We start from the raw sequence: 20,112 nt of genomic DNA, 5'->3' as shown, positions 1-20,112 counted from the left end.
TAATGGTGCTAGAGATAAGTAAGGTCTTAACTTCCTGATCTCATACTTGGGTAGCTGCTTTTACCCAGCACCCGTGTCCCATGCCTCAGAGTTGATGCATTGCTGTAGTGAAATGGTAATAAAAGTAGTCGGGTTAGTCCATATAGGAAGCAAGAGTATCTTAAGTGAGATAGCATCAGCATCATATTTTCCACCTGTTGATGTTCTCAAAGTAAATGTTTGGTTGCTGCTGTGTGTCTGATTTCTCTGTCTAGGCTCTTTTTTGTCCCATAGTGTGTGTTATAGGGAGGTTTTGGGGGCATAGTGGACTTTGTAGTGCTTGGTATACAGGGCAGGAAAGTGTAAGTTTATTCAGAGCTGCATGCTGTTGGACTGGCTCTGTTCTTGCTGTCATGCTATCTTGAGACTTCTCAACTTTTTTGTAAAAAAATTCTCTTGATTTTCCTTTGATATTAAAGTTCGAAGATGTGCACAGGAGAATAAAATAATTGTGAAAGATATGATTCTGAGTATGTGGGAGCTCTGTTGCAGTGGTGTACTTCTGTGACTACTGTTTCTCTCACTATTGAATTAGGCATATAATTAGTTTTACTCAGAAATGGTATATTACTTCAGTCTTTTGATGCAGTGATAGATCTCCTAAGACAGTGAAGTCAGCTTTTCAAAAGTAATTTGAAAGAAAATTACCTACCCTGGAACCTGCTGTTATAAGGTCTAGATTTCAGTAATATGTATATACAATGTTTAGTGGGTTAGACATATAAATGTCTGCTGCAGAAATATATTGGGTTGAATTTTTAGTAGATTTAGGTATAACACCTGGCATAGAATAATACATGAAATAATATAGCATGAGAACCAAATATAAACATGTAGGTTAGCCCATGAAAGGAACAAGGGTATCTTAAGTCAATTTAGGGATATTTAGTTTAGGGGGAATTGGAGTACTGGAAAACACTAGAGGTGGAAGACAAACTAGATGCAGCTTTCCATGAACAAAAAGTTAGGAAAGAGCTAAAGTGTATGGAAGCCAAACGGCCCTAGAGACTTAATATGTTCTGGACAGAATGATAGGAAAATACGATTATCAGTATTAATTATGATGTATACAATTCTTAGATTTAACAAAGGGTTCTGGCATCTTGTCTGCTGTGTTTCTCTGTTTTTGAATTTATGTTTGTGCAGGGATTCCCATCCACAGAGATTAGAAGCCTTAAGACTTGGGTAAGATTTCTGTGCTGACTGAAAGAGCGAGATTATTTTAAAATAGGAAAACTTCTAAGTATCCATCTCTGCATTTTTAGTTGGATTATAGAAATAAAGATTTCTGCACATAAGTCATCTTAGTACAGCATATGGATCTGTCATGTTGTATCTGTGTTGAATTATTCATTACTCATGGTATAGCAGGATTAAGAAACGAAGTTCTTTTCATCTGCTACTGGAAGCCTTTGTGCTGCATTCATGGAACTGCAGTGACTTCCTGCTCCTGGTGAGGCAGACAGGGGGGAGTCATAGCTGTCTAAGCTTGTTTCTTCTAAAACGTGATTATTAACTTCAGACCATTAAGAATGCTACTTAGAGACTGAATAGTTAGTCTTTATCTGTAATAGGTGTTCAGACTAAACTCTTCAGCCATATTTTTTTCGTAGTAGTTCATTATGAGTTGTTGAACAAGAATGTCTTGTTGATGTCTTTACTCTTTCTGGGTGATAATTAAATCTTTTCTAAGTGAAGTAATGCAAGCTTCATAAGGCTGTAAGTGAAGTCTGAGCTGCTCTTGACTGAAGAGGGCAGAAAATGCTGACTGGAAGTGTTTTGGTTTAAACTGTTCCTTTTGCTCTTCTGAACCCTCATGCCCAGCTGTGGGGAAAAAAATTGTGCAGGTCAAGTCAGTTGGTGCCATAAATCGGTATAATTTGCCTTACGTGCTACTTTGAAGCGTTTCAGCAATGAGGGAAGGCAGGTATTTACTATTTCAATACTGTTTAGCATCTGTAAGATGTGACCCTGGGTCACTGAAGCAATTTTGGACAACATCGTGTCTTGGACTGTCCAGATTGTTTGCTACCGTATCTGCTGTAATGCTGAATTCATGGCAAACTCCCGTGCCTTTTGCCATGTGCTGCTAGTTGAGCTCTTGTCTTACTGAAGATACCTTCTTCCCCAGAAGGTTTAATGGAAGGATTAATTTTTCCTGTGCAAAAATTACTTGATTGCATGTGTATGTAATGGCGCATGCTTTAGTTTGGTTTGAGTACTTTTTCATGTTGCACGTAAGCTTTGCTTGTAATCAGTTTTAGAGCTAAAAGAAGGATGCTGTCTCCAACTTGTGGCATGGCTGTCTGTTAGGCCACTGGTCTGGGCTAGTGGAGGCATATGAGTGTGCAGGCTTTCTGTAGCTGTCCCAGCCTGACACCTCTTTGAAAGGACTTGTAAAAACAGGTGTGGCGGAAGGGAGAGGCATGGAGGCTGCTGCTTTTTGACTTTCAGCTGCTTGCTTTTTTCCCTCTTTGTATGGGACAGAGGATGTTGGTTGCTTAGCTAACTAGCTGCGTGTGTGAGGGTTTAAGGGGTAGTGATATTCAGTCATGCAACTTCTTCCTTGCCTACTCTACACTTGAGATCAAAGTTTACTGTCAGAGACCCAAAACCTCCCCTGAAGGGAGGAGGTCAAGAGGATTCATCCTGCGGCTTGAAGGGTAGGACTGTGATGGAGATACCATGTTCTCAAAATATGGCTCCGTGGGTCTGCTGGCACATGCCTCTGCTGGAGTGTCTGTGATACTACTGGCTTTTGGGCCCAACCATCTCTCCAGTTTGCCAGGAAGTTGTGAGCAAGAGGAGTGCTGGCTGCCATGAAAGATCAGTGGAGCAGAAGTGTTCCTCTGACCTTGTCTTCAGCCTGGAAGATGAGTCCTGTCATCCATTGCTGGGCCTTCCATTGCACTGAGGAAAGTTGGATGCATGAAGGACAAAACCTTCTAGCTATGTTCTCCTTCAGGGAGAGGAATGGGAGACTAAAAGGAATAGTAGGTGGCCTTGAAGCTGACGCATGCTTTCTTGATTAGAAAGAAGCTGTTTTTTCTAACTTTTGTTTTTAAATTTGGGCATCTCTTCAGAGTCAGACTAACCTGGTTTGCTTCCTTTTCATGGTGCTTGGTAAAACTTAAGCTTTTGAAATTGTCAGTGGGGCAGAAGGATGTAACGGCAATGTGAAAAAGGAAAAGTTTTACACAGCCCAACTGGAATAGTGAGATAAATGCTGCAAAATTGGAAGTAAGCATCCTAGCTAGCTCAAGTGGAGCATGCAGTGCATGTTTAGAAGTGGATGTTGACTTTGAAACCCTTCAAGCTATCACGATGCTGTATTTGAAGAGTCCTCAAGTTGTACCTTTTCACCCCATTGAATCTGTTTTCTTCTGTTAATCTCAGTAGGCTCAAGAGGACTGCAGATGTGTAAGGCTGAAGGAGAATGTCTGCAGTAAGATACTGTTACTGCTTGCAGGATACATAGGCATTTTGACAGAATTGTGTTGCCTTGGAGAGCACTTGGCTGGGAGCTAGCACATGAGATTGGGACAGTATGCACAAGTGTTTAAGGGACTAAGACCAAAAACTGTAGTTGGCAAGATTTTGTGAATAGTAGGGTGCTGTTGAAAACTCTGAGCATATAATTTCCTCTAAACAATGGTCTCATTTAAAGTATTGATCAAGTCTGGAATTGCTCACAACTTGTTTGAGGCCTGAACAGCTGTCTGTATGATCTAGTGGTAGTTTTGGTGGAACTCTTGCTGAACATCAACAATATCAGCTGTGTTCAGACAGGCCCAACTTGACACTTAGTTAGGATTTCAAATATAACAAAAGTAATAATTTTCCTTCAGCTGATTTTGAACTTTTTTTAAATGAAAGAGGGCAGTGAAAAGGAGGAAGAGTATAATTTTGTGTTCTTGCATCCTGTGCATAAGCTAATTAATGCTGCATGTTGATGCTGTCTTGCTCATGGAGTAAGTTAAGTTGGGAGAGTTGGTTATGTGTCTAAACTGACCTGAATAATTAGGAACATAAAAATGGTTTTACTTTATTGGAGTCTTACTTGAACTGATCACTTAACAGAATGCAGGTACTTGTTTTCTTTACAGAAGACTATTAGAGTTGCTATTTCTAGTATGGTTTCTAACTTAAATTACCCTGTACATTTCCCTCTCTTTAGCTGACAAGGTAATAATTAGTCAGTAACTGCAGTCACAGAAGAGCTCCTGCATGGTCTCTGGATTACTCCGTTGTCGAGCAATGTCCTCACCTTGTTGTACATGTGTTTATTTTTTCAGGACTGCTTGCAAATCTTTAGCTGGCTTCTTTCCTCATATACTAGCAGCATTAGCATGGCATAGTCTAGAGCATCCCATAGGTTCTTGGGTGTTTTGCAGGAATGCTAAGTGGTTCCAAAAGCATTGCATACTGTGTGTTCAGGGTGCTGAAGCATTGCATTCAGGGTGCTGATTTTTCTGTAATCACCTTTATGTAATAATACCATTTAGAAGTATATAGCTTAACCAGGGCAGGCATCTGTGTAGTGATTTTTGGTGTGGTGTCTATAAATAGAGGTAAACTCTGTATATAAAACCTATGTGAAACAGTTGGCTTTTTCCCCCTCAATGACTGGGGTGCACAGGTATGAATCAAAACAGGTGGTAGAAAGGCGTTGGCCAGAAGGGTGATGCACTAAAGGTTTCTTCCTAGCATGTGCACCTGAGGTAGTAACAGTGGTTGAAGGCTTTTCTGTTTTGTCATCTCACCTTTGTTCTGCCTCAGCATTGCCAGGATCCAGCCTCAGCTTCCATTTTTAGCTGAGCATGGGCAGTGGAAAAATACCTGGTTTTTAAAGAAAATAGTAGACCACTGTGACTATTGTTTTGCTGGTCTTCATCTTTCGAGATCTGCTTTATTTTCTAAAGCTCTTGTATAAAAATCTGCTGTTGATATAATGGAAATTGTTCTATGGCAACCAGAACTAATCGCATAAACCATACGGCTTTTTAACTTCTGATGTATTTGGCCTTTAAAAAAACAGAAAAGCCTACTTGCTTCTCTGCTAGGCAAACCTTACTCATGACTTGAACTGCTGCTAATTAGAAACTGGGATTCACTTAATGCCACAAACAGTGTTTAACAGTGTTTGGATTTAAAATCTTAACTGTGCTTGGTGAATTAAAAGTAAGTTTATTGAAAGGTAGATGGCTCCCATGTACTGCATATTAACAAATGGAACCACTCAGTTTGCTGAACTGAACAAGTGTCTTCAGTTTTGCTTTCTTTCAGGACTGTAAAGAAAGAGCAGATTTCCTTTTCCAACTTCACGTAATTGTTCTCTTAATCTGAATGGATTTTAAGACAAACTTACATTTCTTTAATAGGCATAGAGCCTTGTTTCCCGAATTTATGGATTTCTTACATTTTGAGTGCAGTAACTGCTGAGATATTTTAATAATCTGAAGTTTAATACTGTCTCTGAGGCTAATAGTCAAAAACTGTATTGGCTTTTTCAATGGTACTAGTGATTCTTCAGTAAGTAATTCAGTATTTTACTAAGTAGTTGAGTATTTTACAACTTTTTTTGATACTATTCACAGTTTGAATTCTATATTAATATGCCACTTTAACGTTAAAGTATGGTGTTTAGGCTGGAAAATGTTTTTTTAAAAACTACTTTTTTCCTTTGGTATAATTGGCTATATCCTTTATTTCTTTCAGGTCAGGTAAAGTGTAAATAAAAGGGTAAGAACTCTAGTTCTCTGAATGAGATGTGAAAGAGCGTTCTGTACAGCTTTGAAAGTAATAAAAATGGTAAAAGAATTAGTAGAGCAAACTTTGGTTTTGAGACATAACGGTGTGGCAGAGAGCTGACTTGTACATTGCTGCAGGTGCCTTGTGGAGCACTTCAGTGAAGATAGATGTGTTATGCAAACTGGAAGCACTTCAAATGAGAGGTGCTCTTTGCTTTTTTAGAAGTGTTGCGATGCTCTAGGGCATGTTGATGTCTATGTAGCAAGTACAGTGAAGTCTTGTGTGCACAAGTAAGCTGTCCTATGCAGCCCATGGCTCACAGGAAGCAAATGTGTTGGTCATGCTGCTTTGCTGATAGCCATAGAGATCCAAGTCTTACGCACATCACTACAGCATCTATAGGACAGAGTTTTGTAGACTGCTACTTTAATGCAGTCTCCTTAATAAAGCTTGTCTGGACTTAAAATAAGTCAGTTGAGACTTTAAGCTTTTGTTCATGCAGTAAGCAGTTTATCAAACATACTTGCCTGTATAAAATGGAGAGCTTCAGAAGTGCAGTTGTTAGTATTGGTTTTGGTTGGAGACCAGAGAGAATGGCTTCCAAGCTTTCAGCTGATACCAAAGCCTCAGTATTGTGCATAAAAAGAGGTGATTAAAGGTCTTTATCAACCTCAGTTAGACATAAAGACCAGGCATGAAGTCAGCTAACCATATGGACTTCGGTAGCAAATTGAAATGAAGACTAACTTACACCGTTTTAAAATAGGAGAAGTTGTTTTGAAGTATATGTTCATAAACCCTGGATGTAGCAGCCTTCCAAAATCTGAGTCCTTGGGGTTTTTTATCAAGTTTAGACTTGCCTAATCTGCTAACCAGAGGCAAGAAGGGTCTCTTGCATTTATACCAGTCTCAAGCTGTGGCAACAGTCAAGAGTCTTCTATTTGTGTTAGTATTGCGATTACGTTTAACATCTGGACTACTCGTAGTCATCTACGAACGGCCCATTAGCTTTTGTGGTATCCTAGCACTACTCGATTCAAATCCAAGTGGGTTTGCAATCATGTTATATTTAAAAACAAGCAACAATGTGCTTGGAGACAAAAATACCCTTATGAGGAACTCTTGCATATTTTGCTCCAGTTATTCCACTTAAGTCTACTACTACTTGTATGTCCAGTGGTACTCCTAAACAGCTATTGCAAGGAAACTTACTGATCTATCTGTGCAAGATTTCATTTACTTGATTTTTAAACCCTAGGATTTTAAGAACAGACTGGATTCTAGTGAAGTAGTTTGTCTTGTGTATTTTTTTTGTGTTGGGAAAGGCATGTAAGGGGAGCTGTTTTTCAGTGGTGCATGGTCACCTTACATGCTAATGGAAAATCAACTCACGGCATTTTCTTTCCTTTTACTTAAGTCTTGAAGATTTAAAAATTTGTTTTGTGGTATAGTTCCTTTTAGGCATGGTGTGGTTCTGGAGGTAGTTTCCAGCATAGATGCAGGGGGAACTAGACTGCATTATCTTTCAAATCTCCTTAAAAATAAGCATCTTATTTCCCGTAAGAAAAATAACTTTAGGATGGAATTTGGAAATATTAGATTGGAATTGCCTCAAATCCAGTTAAGCCACACTGCATGGACGTGCTGGGAATATAAATGCAATTACTGTAAATTTGTACAAACTGATTTGTTGCATTATCTTGCTAATCTAACGTACGGTACTTTTTGTGTCCATATTGCAGACGGCAACTCCAAACTAACATGGCAGTCAGACTGTGTGATGTGGCTTCTCTGCTTAGAAGTGGTTCGTGGGCAGCAGAGCCTTGGACTGGGGTCTGTGGGATTTTTCTTAAATTCTGTAGGCTACTTTTTTACATGTTAATAGTGCTGAGGCCATACCAAACTCTTTAATGTCACATTTGGGATGTTAACTCTCATCTCCTTTATGTTAACTCTCCTCTACGTTTTGTTACAGGCTGTAGGTTGTGTCCCTATTCAGTGAGAGCCTGGAGCACACCGGTGTACTATGACAACTTTTTCCATAATATGGTCATCTCCTGTAGAAATTAACTGCAGTGGCTTGCCTTTCTAATGTCAATTATAGTACTAATTCAAAAAGCCCGGTGGATAATTGAAGAGTAGTATTGTACTAAAATGGTTTTGGTATGGTCTGAATACTAAACTGCAGTAACTTTAAAAACCTGTATACTGTGTATTTTTTATTACTACTTTAAAAGTATATTTACAAGTCTTATTCTAAGAAATTGTTTGAAAACTGTAAATTTATCTCAAACTATTTTTCTGGGTGGAAAATATTTAGTAACTGCTGAAGATCTGCTTTATGTTTTATGAACAGTTGTATTCAACCTATCAGTGGAATATGCATTATTTGTAAAACATATTAGTATCACTTTATTCAGAGCAGATGGTTCTATAGCTGAGAAATGCTGTAATTTCAGCACACACAGGCTACTGCAGCTGTTCACTTGAATGTTGGCTTAGGATCTCATTATTGCCACCTGAACATGAAAATAAGTGTGCAGTTAAGCAAGGATTGTTTGTTGTCCTTGCTAAATCCTGCTAATTTTGATCAGTGAGCACTTTAAATTTGAGAAAAAAGAAAGGGGGGGTGGGGGGTGGGTGGAGAAAGCAATCCTAGGGAGCCTCAGTCAGAGCACAGCATTTGTGGCTACTAGGTCTGCCAGATATACTAGTGTTTTGAAAAGTAGTTTATCTCAATTGGGATCATCTACTTTCTTATCTCTTTAGCAGACTTGTTTCATCACAGTGGCAGGGGCAGGTTACCCCTTAGAGTTTGTCACAAGGGAAGAAAACATTGTTCCTGTTGTAGCTCCTCAGGAAAACTAGATTGCATTTTATATTAAATGTTCTTAATAGATGCATCTTCCCTTTTTTGTGTTGTACTGAAGTAAACTCTTAGAAGATAATTCTGTATGCAGAACATAGAAATGTCTTCTCAGGAATGTTTGAATTATAGTTTAAGACACTCAACTTACTCCTCGTGTTTTTAGGAAATTCAAATTTGTACTCCTTGAGTACAGTTGAACTAATCAGCTGTTTGGGTATGCATTGATTACATGTGCTGCTTTGAACAGGACAGAACCTCCAGAGGTCCTGATATTACACTGGGATTTTACAATAGGCTTTTTTGTGTGAGAACTCCTCCTAGAAATTTCAGTATGAGGTTGGATTTCAGTGATTGCTGGATTTTTTTAAATGAAACTTCTTGAGTATTGCTTCTTAGTTGAAATGTTTATTACTGGAGAATTAATTTATAGAATTTTCTGTTGGACATTGTCCTACATAGTTGGTCTCAAACAGGGTAGGCTGCCCAAGTCTTGGATACTATTAGTCTGCCATTAAAAATCTGCTGTATTTACCAGCTGTTACAATTCAGTGACTGACTAAGGTGGCAGAGAACCTTTTGTACATGTGATAGCTTGTGAGCAAGTACTGACACTTCTCCAAACGATTGCTGCTGTATCTGCTAATCATACAGTCAGTTAGGGGTGAAACAGTAGTTCCTGGAGTGGTGATCACTCCCTTATTTTGATGTCTAAGAGTAAATTAAATTAAAATACCAAATTTGACTGTTTTGAGGGTGCTGGGAAGGGAAGAAGTGAGAACAGAAATTGTCAGTTTAATCAAATAAAAGCATTTAGAAACCTACATCCAACGTGGAGTGACAGAAGGTTGACCTAGAGGTTATCAAGGAAGAGTTTGTTTTCCATTCCAGAACATTCATGTATCTCTGAGTATCTCCTTAAATCACTAATCTTGCTTTCTGGTATTGCTTATGAGAAATAGGCTCAGGATACAGTTAACACCCACATCTTTTTGAAAATAATCACACACTATCACTTTAAAAGCTACATTTCATATCATTTCAGTTATCAGTTGTAAGTTGATAGAACTGATTCCCCTTGCAAGAGGCCAATTCTGCCTGGTAACGTCTATACTAGAAAGGCTTAAATCAAGGGAACTGGGGAGAATGGAAACTAAGCTTTGAGTGTTGACTTCATTGAGAGCTCCTAGAAGATTTTAGTGACAACTTAATTTGCCTGTAAGTTTTTTTAAAGCATTGCCTTGACTAACAGTTAAAATCCTTCTGTATTGGTGGGGTTTTTTTTGCATATAGAGGCAGTGTATGGCCCTGGTAATACCATTTCTGCATATTGACAGGTCTTGTAGATTCTTGTCTAGACTCTCCCAATAGATGGTGAAATAGGAACTTTGATGGTTCTTGTTTTCTGTGTTTTTCAGCAGGTAATTTCTGCCATGGAAACACAACTGTCTAATGGACCACCTTGCAATAACACAGCCCATGGTTCAACCACCATAAACAGTTGCTCATCACCAGTTGATTCTGGGAACACAGAAGACAGCAAGACCAATTTAATCGTCAACTACCTTCCACAGAACATGACCCAAGAGGAACTGAAGAGTCTCTTTGGCAGCATTGGTGAGATTGAATCCTGCAAGCTTGTCAGGGACAAAATAACAGGTATGTTGGTTTGGGGATTTTCTGCATCTTTTCATATTCCAAGCAGTGAGCTGTCAGATGGTGGTTTGCAATTCTCTTAAAGCATGGAATAAAGGCAGAAGAAACTGATGCTGATATTGCTAGTCAGAAGGAACTTAAGTTCATTGTTATATAGATTCTACACCCCAAACCTAAGTGTTCATATTTGCATTTCATCCAGGTTTGTATGAGTGCTATAAAACCTAACAGGGCATTTAAATATTCTGAGCTTTGGAGTCTTTTGAAAGAAGATTCAGATGTGGAAAAACAGATATTTTTACAAGGTTTACTTGAGTTCTTATTCAACTCCATTGGAGTCATGACTTCATTAGCCCTAACTGATGCAAAACTTCTTTTTTCAGGAATGCAGGTAATTAAACTTGTACCTTGGGAAAAGAGCAGACTTCCTTACTTTGTAGGTAAAGCTGCTTTTCCATTGCAGCACTTGAGCAATTTCTTTGGAATGCACAATTGTATGTGCTGTCTGAGAGTGAAAGTATGAACTGCACTGTGATGTATTCTACCAGTACTTTATTTCAGCAACAGCTGTTGCACAGGTTGCATGTATGTAGACCAGTTGTTTAACTTTGAGAGAACTACCAGATCGATGCCTGCACTTTAAAACAAGAATGAAAGGATAGTTGGCAAGGTTCAGTTTGTCAACTCCATGTTTCAACTTTAAGCTCTCAAAAACCCGTGATGTACCGCTTATGTCAACATTTCATTAGTTTTGTTCAGAAGTGTTGACTTTGGTACTTTTATTTCATGGCTTTTTTTGCAAAGTCCTCAAATGTCTGGCTTTCAAGAACACATCTTTAACTTATGTTCTTGGTTGCAACTTCTGAATGTGCTAGTTAGCTGCTGTGTGTTTAAAACTACAACTCTCTGAGGCTGCATGTTCCCTATACTTTGGTTTAAGGGTTGGAAGCCAGTACTTTCCTATTACTGAAAGGTAGTGGCAGAACATGGACATTTTTCTCACGCTAAATAAAAACTTTGTGACTTGGTGTTCCCTGGGCAGCAACAGTGGGAAGATAAAAGCTTTAGTTGATGCAGATTGTGTGTGGCTTCAGCCCCTATTACACATTTGTGTTGATGGTTTGGGTATGCTGGAGATATATGTTCCTCAACTGTGTATATGAACAGTGGAGGACAAGGCCTAAAAACCTTCAGGCAGCTTGGCACCAACCCCAGGACATGTCTTTGGCATGCAGCACATGATTTCTTCTCTTGTCCTGATGACATAATGGCTCCTCTAGCATGGCATGAAGAAGTTATGCCACATTTTCCCACATTGATGCAGACACTACTGTCATCAGTGCAAGGATGATACTTAAACAAGAATCTGGCAGCAAAAAGATGCTAAGGGGAATATTTCCCAGGTGTTTGGTTCATCTACATCTGTACCTGCTGAGGGTGAGCAGAGTAACTCCTGAATTTGATCATCTAGTCTGCTGCAGTAGGACTGGCTTTAGCCAGAGCCTTGTACCTTTTTTTGAATAACACAAAAAACTTCAATTGCCAGTGCTCATACCTGCATTCTGCTAATACACAATTAGTGAAAATACTGATATGACACTGAATAAACACGATCTTTTTTGAGGATGCTTGTTGTGTCATCATTCTCTGCATGCTGGAGACAGCATTTGTGACCATATCTGATAAGTTTATTTGTGCATGAAGTGAAAATAAGCTGTTACATATCAAGGGATGTTTTTGACATTGGCCACTCAATAGTTTCATTGTCAAACTACACTTTTGTGTGCCTAGTCTCAAGGTGGATTCTCAAGCCCTGTTTAGACTTCCTGCAGTTCAGCTCTATACAGCATCTGTCAATTTTATGCTTGACTTCAGGTACCTTACAAATAGAAACTAGAGAAAGAAATGGCCATACTCAGGCCTAGAGAGGTGGTGCTGTACTTCTGAGACTGCAAGAATTGGATTTTTTAAAATCTTGATCTTTTCTACTGACTATTCTACATAAAGTTTGTTAATTCGAAGCAAACTTCCCCAAAACAAGGGAAGCCTGCCTGAAGAGTATGACTTTTAAAAGATGACTGCCAGAACGTATACCTCTGTCTTGGTGAATTCACTAGGCCATGCTTTCCTTCATGGCTGTTGCTCACTGCAGTTTGTGATTGCTGACAACTTACCCTCCCTGAGGCGTAGGGACCATTGAGTGGCCCAAAATAAGTCAAGCTAAGAGTCTGCTTAAAGCTCAATGCTGATCCTTTGGCTTCCTTCTTATAGTCTCTGGCTGACTTCTGTGCTGTTGAATGAAGGTTGCTTTGCCTCCCCTTTGGATCTGAATGACCAGCACTTCTTCCTGTAGTAGGTGGCTTGCTGTTAAGACATTAGGTAGTCGAATAGTTAAATCTGTACAGTACCCTGCTTCAGTATGGTAGCCTTGGCTACTGAAACCTGCTTTTACTCCCGAGCTGACCAAACCTCAAAGCAATCTCTGCTCTTCACTCTTAAGAATGCAGAATGTGCTTGGGGATGCCAAAGAAACTAGACTGGGCTGGTGTCACACCTTGCTGTCTTCAGCTGAAGGCTGGTTGATGTAGAAAACAAGCCTGTCTTCTCTATAGGTAATGACTTCTGTGCTTTGAAACAAAAGGTCCTTTATATAGCTGTTTCCTGACCTTTTGTTGTGGGAGTGGAAAGATATAACTGGTACTTGTTCAGTTAGTGGGATGGCTATTCGAAGTGTTTATCTCTGTCTTGGATATCTGAGTTCACATATTTAGCATTCCTTATTAAAGTTGCCTAAGGATTACATGCTTCTCCCAATTAAGAGGCTGCTGCAGGCACAGGGAAGTGAGCCCCCGAGGTCAATGATGGATGTGCAAATTGCCCACATCCTTACATGCTGGTTTATATGTTTTATACGCTGGAAGCTTACATTGCTGCTACTTCATGTCAAAAGACTCCTTGCCTGGGAATAGAATGGAGCAGGACTTAGTTGCCATCTGGTTTGAAGGTGTGATGTCTTCTGTCTAGAGTGTAAAGCGATGCCTAAGAAGGATCCTGAATTTAAATTACATTCTTAAGTGAGAAGTCCAGCGTTGGAACTATTGGAGATAGAGTTGGTGTTTCTACTTTATCAGAGAGCAGCTCCTCAGCTTTGAGGCATACATACAGCTGCCATCAAAAACATTGCATCAGTCTTGTTCCAAAAGTTTTTAGTTTAAATGAGATTGAGAATGTGGTGTCTGACCTTATAACTGCATTGGGAGCAGTAGTTATGATTTAAGTAGCCTGGAGCAAGATTACCTTTTGTTTGCGGATGCTGGGGAGAGAATGCTCTAGTTCTAGTCCTGTTCTTGCTCATTTTCAGGTTTTCTAGAGTTCTTGAAAAGCAAATTTTCCTTTTCTTTCTATAATTCAGAACAGGGATTGTTACCAGGTTTCTGTGAAGGAAGACATCTGGCATGAATTGCAGAATTATATTAATTTAATTCCTGTGTTAAAACAGTAATTTTTTAATCTTAAATGAAATGTCATGAGTACTGGATACTTGGTGAATATCTCTAATTGATGAGAAGTTTAGGGAAGTGTAGATGTTGAAATATACTTTCATACAGGCTAAACTGCAAATGAGAATTGATAAGGGGCAAAGCTTTGGTCTGCCTTTGACTGTCTAATTCAGATTGGTCCATCTTGATATTGGATGCATCCTCTTGTCTTTGTGAGGTGAAACTTCTTCAATTATGACATGCTGGAATTGAGAGCTGTTTGCCAAGCAGATGAGACTGCTCCAGTATAGGAGCACTAAGAAATCTGGTAGTATCTGAATTGGTGAATGAAATGAAACATGCAGGTGAACCATTTCTCACCAGTGAAATATTTTTTGAGTAAGAAAACCAGAAATTCTAACCTATGTGTCCATATTAGCAGGCAGTGTCAGAGTCCCAGACCATACCCCACTGATGTGATCCACTAGCAAATTCTAAGGCATGAAGAAGCCTGCTATGTATTGGGTCACCAATACTGTGTGTTGAAATTCAGAGGCATCAAGGATGGCTGCTGCCATCTTGACCCAAATACTTGTCAGAGCATCCTATGGATTTGAAGCAAATTGACTCCCATCCTATTATATTTAATATTCAGTCTGCAGTCACACCTGCAACACTGGAGTGCATTTAAGACTGCATTATAGCAGTGCCCCAGTTCCTTGAATCTGCCTGCACACTTTAGGATTGAGATGAGTTGAGCTTGAGGGCCTCCCTGCCTCTGGAAAACCTATTGGAGGGAAGGGAGGCACCCTGGAGCTCACTTATTAATTTCATGTGAGTGGTTTGAAGCCCTCTTTCTAAAGGGCTGTTCTAGCAGTTTCAGTAATGCTTTTTACATTGAGTGGAAGGGAAGGAGGACCACATGAATGAACAGACCACTATAACTTTGCCAGTTTCCAGAAGAGGTTTGCTACTTTTGTGAAAATCCCCAGCTCTTTTTCCTTCTTAGTCTTTCCTCCTAATGTGCTTGATGTTTTTAGTCCTATACCATTCTAATCCATCACATGTTTCTGCAAGGTTTTGTTTGCACTTAGGGTGGGAGAGTAGAGCAATTTGGCAGGTAAAGGAGGAGCTAGCTGAAGCTGGCTGCTCTTTTGTGGTGTGCTGAGTCTGTGAGAGGCAGGAGTTCTTGCTAGCTGCTGCTTTGTGGTGTGCTGAGATAAGGAATGAGGTCGACAGCCTGACAATTTCTGATTTCAGCAGGGATGTGGACAAAAGGTGTTGCCTGGCAAACCGTATCTTGCCAGCAGGATGCCTTGTGCAGAACTTGACTAAAAGGTGAAATCAAGAATAAAAACCCAATAGGATTGGAGGCACATTTATATTTATATACAGTGACTGATCTCTTCTCTGGAGCAACTTGCTTAAGACCTTGAAGCATAGATTTTCTGGGGGTGGGTGTGAAGAGGAGGGATGTTCTTAACATCAGCTTTTAAATTTTCAAGATAGTCCATATTTTGGACTCTGCAGCTGTTAAAACGGAGTCTCTGGTATGGCCTAGGGACTCTGTGTAATAACACAAAGGTAACAAAGTAATTTTGAACTTTGTGTGCTTGTTGGAAGAAAGTGCAGCGGCAGAGTGTTGGTCTACTTAGCTGGTGGTTGGAGTACTATTGTCTGGACCGCAGGAATAATCCTGAAGGAGTTATGTGTTGATCTAGAGCACTATTAATGGAGACTTGTCTTATGCCTGTTAATATTGTATCCTGTAGTTACTCTTCTCTGATTCTGCACATTGCTATTTAATGTTTTTGGAAAGGACTTAGTGGCATTTACTGTGCTTTTTCATAGTAAACTGCATAATTTACTGCATGTTGCATGTCTCCTGAAAGTGAGTCATGCACGCAGGTGGAGGTGAAGAAACTTGTTTCATCTTATGTTACTCAAGATAGCACTTGATTGTCTTTGCACTTCCACTTGCTTTTCGCTCTTTTGCAGGTGTGATACTGTTCTGACCTTTCAGAAGTCTATAGGATTTGTTTCTACAAATAAAAAGGTAGAAAAAACCTGTTTGACTAAACCTGCTTTGTCTGTTTCAGGGATTCAGTTAGGTTGCCTAGTTAGTCAGTTGTTACTGACACTGTGGAAACAAGCTATTTTTAAAATGGTTGAACAGTTTATTCATCCATATATTAAACCTGAATTAAGGAGCTGATCTTAATATACAGCATAAGCAAGGACTTGATGTGTTAAAACTGGAACTCTTTATAAGGCTAAATATGCTTGAGGACCTCTCTGAATGTAGTGAATCAGAACATCTTCATTAAATCACTGCTTTTTAGCAAGCACTGTGCTTTTTGATGGGGATTAATGCGATTCTCTTTGCTTCTTTGCTCTTTTGCTTTTCTGCAGACAAATAAAAATTCGCTGTTGTCAGTGACTGCAGTAACTTACAACATGCCTGTGAAAGCATTGGGTCTTGCAAATTAGTGCTGGTCCTCTAGTGATGTGGGGTATCTTGTGTGCTTTTAGCAGAGGTGGTGCTCTTCACTTCCACTTGGGAGTTCCCAGACTGCCTGTTTGTACATCTTACCACTGCTTACTCATGATTTCATAGGTGCTTGTAGGTATATATTGCTGTTACGTCCTAGTGATTCTAGGCCAGCTGTTTGAATAAGTGTTAATTCTAGTGGAAACTAGTGTCTGTCAAGACCTCGAGTAATCTGAAGTTTTTATAGGCATCACTGCCTTTCAGGGTAACTGTGCTGTGAGATTAGTGCAAAGTATTTATAATAATCAAGGTGTGGTTCACTGCGGTCCAGCTCAGTTTGGGTAGTAGTGTTACTGACCTGCACACCCTGAAGCCCTTTAGCTCCAAGGATGTCGGGCGGATTATAAGGACCCGGGTATCACCACAGAAAGTGGGTACTTCCTCTTAGCCACCACAAGCAGAGTGGTAAGTAGTGAGACCAAGCTGCAAATGGTCCTAACTGGTTGGTTTATTATGTATTGAAGCAGCTAATATATTGTATTATGGAAGCAAGACCTTAAATATGTGCAAGGAACTTTCTTTAGCTTCCTGTATTTATACTTATCTTGCTATATGAAAGCACTATTTCTACATTTTCTTTTCTTTTGTCATGGTACAGTTCAACTGGCAGTTCTTACAATACAAATTTGCCAGGCTGACATGGGGTTTTGTGCATAACTGCAGAAAAAGATTTATTATACTATTCTCTATGGATGTTTTTGTCTTCCTGGAGTATGCCAAGTGTGAGTAGAAGTAGGCAGAAAGTTGTAGAAGGCAACAGAAGAAAAAATCTGCAAGGCTCTGGTTTCAGTGACTTAATACTTTAATCTATATGTAAAGGGAAAATAACTGACACAAAACCAGCTCAGATCCTGCATTTCATTTTATGATTCCTTTAACAATTCTTGTAAATCTGTCAACACCCAGAGTTATCAAAGGCACAGCCATGTTATCTTCAAGCTTTCCACACTGTTGACCAGTTGTTTCGGGTACTTTGCTTTTTACTTTCTTATTTGAGACATTTGGTAGAACTGACTAAAACAGAAGGAGACTCGTAATCTCAATTCTTTTCTGTCTTCTGAGTTTCTGGAGCTATGGAAGATAAGTTGCTTTTTTTTCTCCTTGTCTTTCTGCTACCTATGGCTTCATGCAGGTTAAGCCACAGCCCTTTTTGAAAGGCATTTGAAGCCTAATGTTGCTGCACAATGGTTGTGAACTCTTGCATCTATAGCAAGATGCATTGATTATGAATAAAAAAAAAAAATCTTGCTTCCGGAAAATTTTTGCTGTGTTCCTATAAGATTTACTTTGTGGAGACATATTTCAGTTTCAAGTAATGAAAATGGCAGCTCTTCTCAGCATATCCTTTTCTTGTGTGTATTTGACAACTACAGTGAGAAATGGCTTGTTTTCTACTACTCAGTATTGCAGATTAGTAGTTCTTGTTAATCACATCTATTAAAACCGAAAGAAGGATACTCCCCTTTGACATGCTTTCAAGGACCTATTTTTGACTTGACAGTTAACACTTAACTGTAGGGAAAAAGTTTGTCTTTTGACAACAATTCATCACTTTATTAACTGTTTTTTAGTCATCAGTAAAGACCAGAAAAAAACCCACGTGACTGAAAGCAATGCTGCAAGTTAATTTTTGCAAAATGTGCCTTAGGGGTAAAAGTAGTTTTCAACCTTTTGATCACAGCACATTTCAGGATGTCTTTCAAAACTCTGATATTAAGTAGCAGATAGTCCAAAAAAAAACCCAAAATCCCCTCCAACAATAGTATGTGTTAATGGGAAGTTTTGGAAAAGCATTTATGTTCAAGTTATGCTAGTTTTTTACTTGGATGCACAGATTACTGCATGCTTCTAAACACCCCAGCAGTAGAACAGGATGCTTTATCCACCTGCTTATTATTTAAGGTGACTAGGTGGTACAATAGGGCAGAATATTTAATGCTGCTGGCTGTATTCTTGACAAGGAACAAATGAACTGCAAAAGAAAAAACTTCTCAGCTGCATAGAACATCTTAGGTAAGAATTGCAGGGTAAATCCAACATTCAAAAAAGTAACTGATTTAGCAAATTCTGTGGTATACTTTCACCTTGGCATAGTAAGGAGCTTCTACCTGTAATATGACAAGCTTATTTGTTAGAAAGCATGCTCCTTAAGTCAGTCATTATTTCAAGCAGTTCATGGTTATCACTAGTTATGTTTGAACACGAGAAGCCACAACAGTTAAGACTATTGGTGTTCAACCTGCTGTAGTGTCCATAAGCAAACGTCCTGTTACTTTTGCTTGTGCAAAAGCATACACCTTCTCATGCAGTCTGCTTCCAACTGTGGTTTTGGGGGTTGAGATTTCCTGTTTGGACATGGTGTGTCTGTTAGTAACCCTGGTAATGTCTCTTATGACTTAATTAACATCTTTAATCAGGTTCATGTAAACATTAGCATCCACAATACCCCCTACCCTTGATTTTCTCTTGCCTGCTGTGGGGAAAAACCAGAGCTGCACCCTTACTTTTGTATTTGACATCAACAAGCTTGTGTTGATGAAGTAGCAGATGATGATGTTCCTCACATGAGAAGAACCATGCAAGATGTAAGGCAAGAGGATGGCATTACATTAGTAAAATGGTACAGTTGAATTTGGCTGAGACGAAACTTCAGTTTCTCTTTCTGAAAAATTCTTATTTTTAGGATAACTTCCAGCTCTGTTAATAGCTTTTGAATTACAGACATAATCTTACTGTATGGCAAGATAAACTGTCAAATTCTTTGGTCAGTGTTTGATCATTTTCATTCAGTCTTCAATTCCCATTTTTCCAGATTCAGAGCAATAACTGAGAAACTGGGTTTGGCAGAAAGAGGCATGAAATTGTCATGTATTGGAGTCTAGTAGTCATCATAGTTTACAGGTGTTTTCTCGCAAGCTGCCTAGCTTGCTAGCTCAGTGGTGTGAGTTATGAGTGTTCAGTAAATAGAATCCATCTACTGGAACTATGAGCAAACTGCAATTAATCGGGGATTGCTTAGTGGCTCATGCAGTTTTCCTCATTTTGCTGAAGCTGCTTTTAAAATGCAGCTCAAGCCTCAATACAAACTTCAAAAGAGTGTGAAACTTCAACAATAATTTATGGTAAAAGTAAATTGGAAGAAAGCAACACTGATGGTATTCTGTTTTTACTCCTTTAGCTGTTCTTGTTAGAGAGACCATAGCTATGTAGGTAGTTATAGGTACATTCTACAGTTAAGTGAACTGCATGTCTGGGTATGTGCTTCTAGCCTTATTCAGTGCCAAAATAATACTGTGGTAATCTTGTTGGCCTAAATTAGACACAGTTGACAGTGGTGAGTTGGGAAGATGCATTAACTTTTTTGAAAAAGAGCTGGTACCAGCTGAATGATCCCCCTGTGTTGGCACACCAGTGCTGTTCGGGCACTGTCTCAAGGGGATCACTGCAGCTTATTGTGGAGCATTCCAATGTGTTGAATTGCAAATCCAGACAAACAAAAGTTTGAGTAAGGTTTTCTTATTCTTATATCTGGAACTATCAAACTTTTCATGGTCCTGAAATGGGACTACAGGCCAGAAGTGCTGTTGATCTTTCCTATGGCCACACTGGCTTCCCTTCAGGACGTCACAGGCTGTGACTATGTGCAGTTTTTAGGTTGATCTTAATGCTGTGTCTTTTATGCAGTGGCACTTCTGCTTTTGTGTGCTGGTCAGGGAAAACATCTCCCCTCTGAAACTTTAGGAGACTTGTGAAAAATTACACAGGTCCAT

At 39.3% G+C, this 20,112-nt stretch overlaps 1 protein-coding gene across 6 annotated transcripts in view; it reads left to right on the top strand.

The window, feature by feature from the left end:
• The window catches only part of ELAVL2 (ELAV like RNA binding protein 2), an 89,518-nt gene that overhangs the window by 35,180 nt on the left and 34,226 nt on the right, over positions 1–20,112 (top strand). For 3 of the 6 annotated variants that reach the window (XM_049794914.1, XM_049794910.1, XM_049794909.1), the window contains exons 1-2: positions 7,537–7,623; positions 10,075–10,315. In XM_049794914.1, the coding sequence (XP_049650871.1) occupies positions 7,552–7,623; positions 10,075–10,315 (313 nt within the window). In that variant the 5' untranslated portion in view covers positions 7,537–7,551. Of the gene's footprint in view, positions 1–7,536; positions 7,624–10,074; positions 10,316–20,112 lie in introns of those variants that run through there. The other 3 variants (XM_049794913.1, XM_049794911.1, XM_049794915.1) reach the window with 2 other exon arrangements.

Source organism: Accipiter gentilis, chromosome Z, assembly GCF_929443795.1.
Source record: "Accipiter gentilis chromosome Z, bAccGen1.1, whole genome shotgun sequence".
In the NCBI taxonomy this organism is placed as follows: Eukaryota; Metazoa; Chordata; class Aves; order Accipitriformes; family Accipitridae; genus Astur; species Astur gentilis.
Note: the sequence above shows the minus strand (reverse complement) of the source record. Positions and strands in the feature narration are given on the sequence as shown.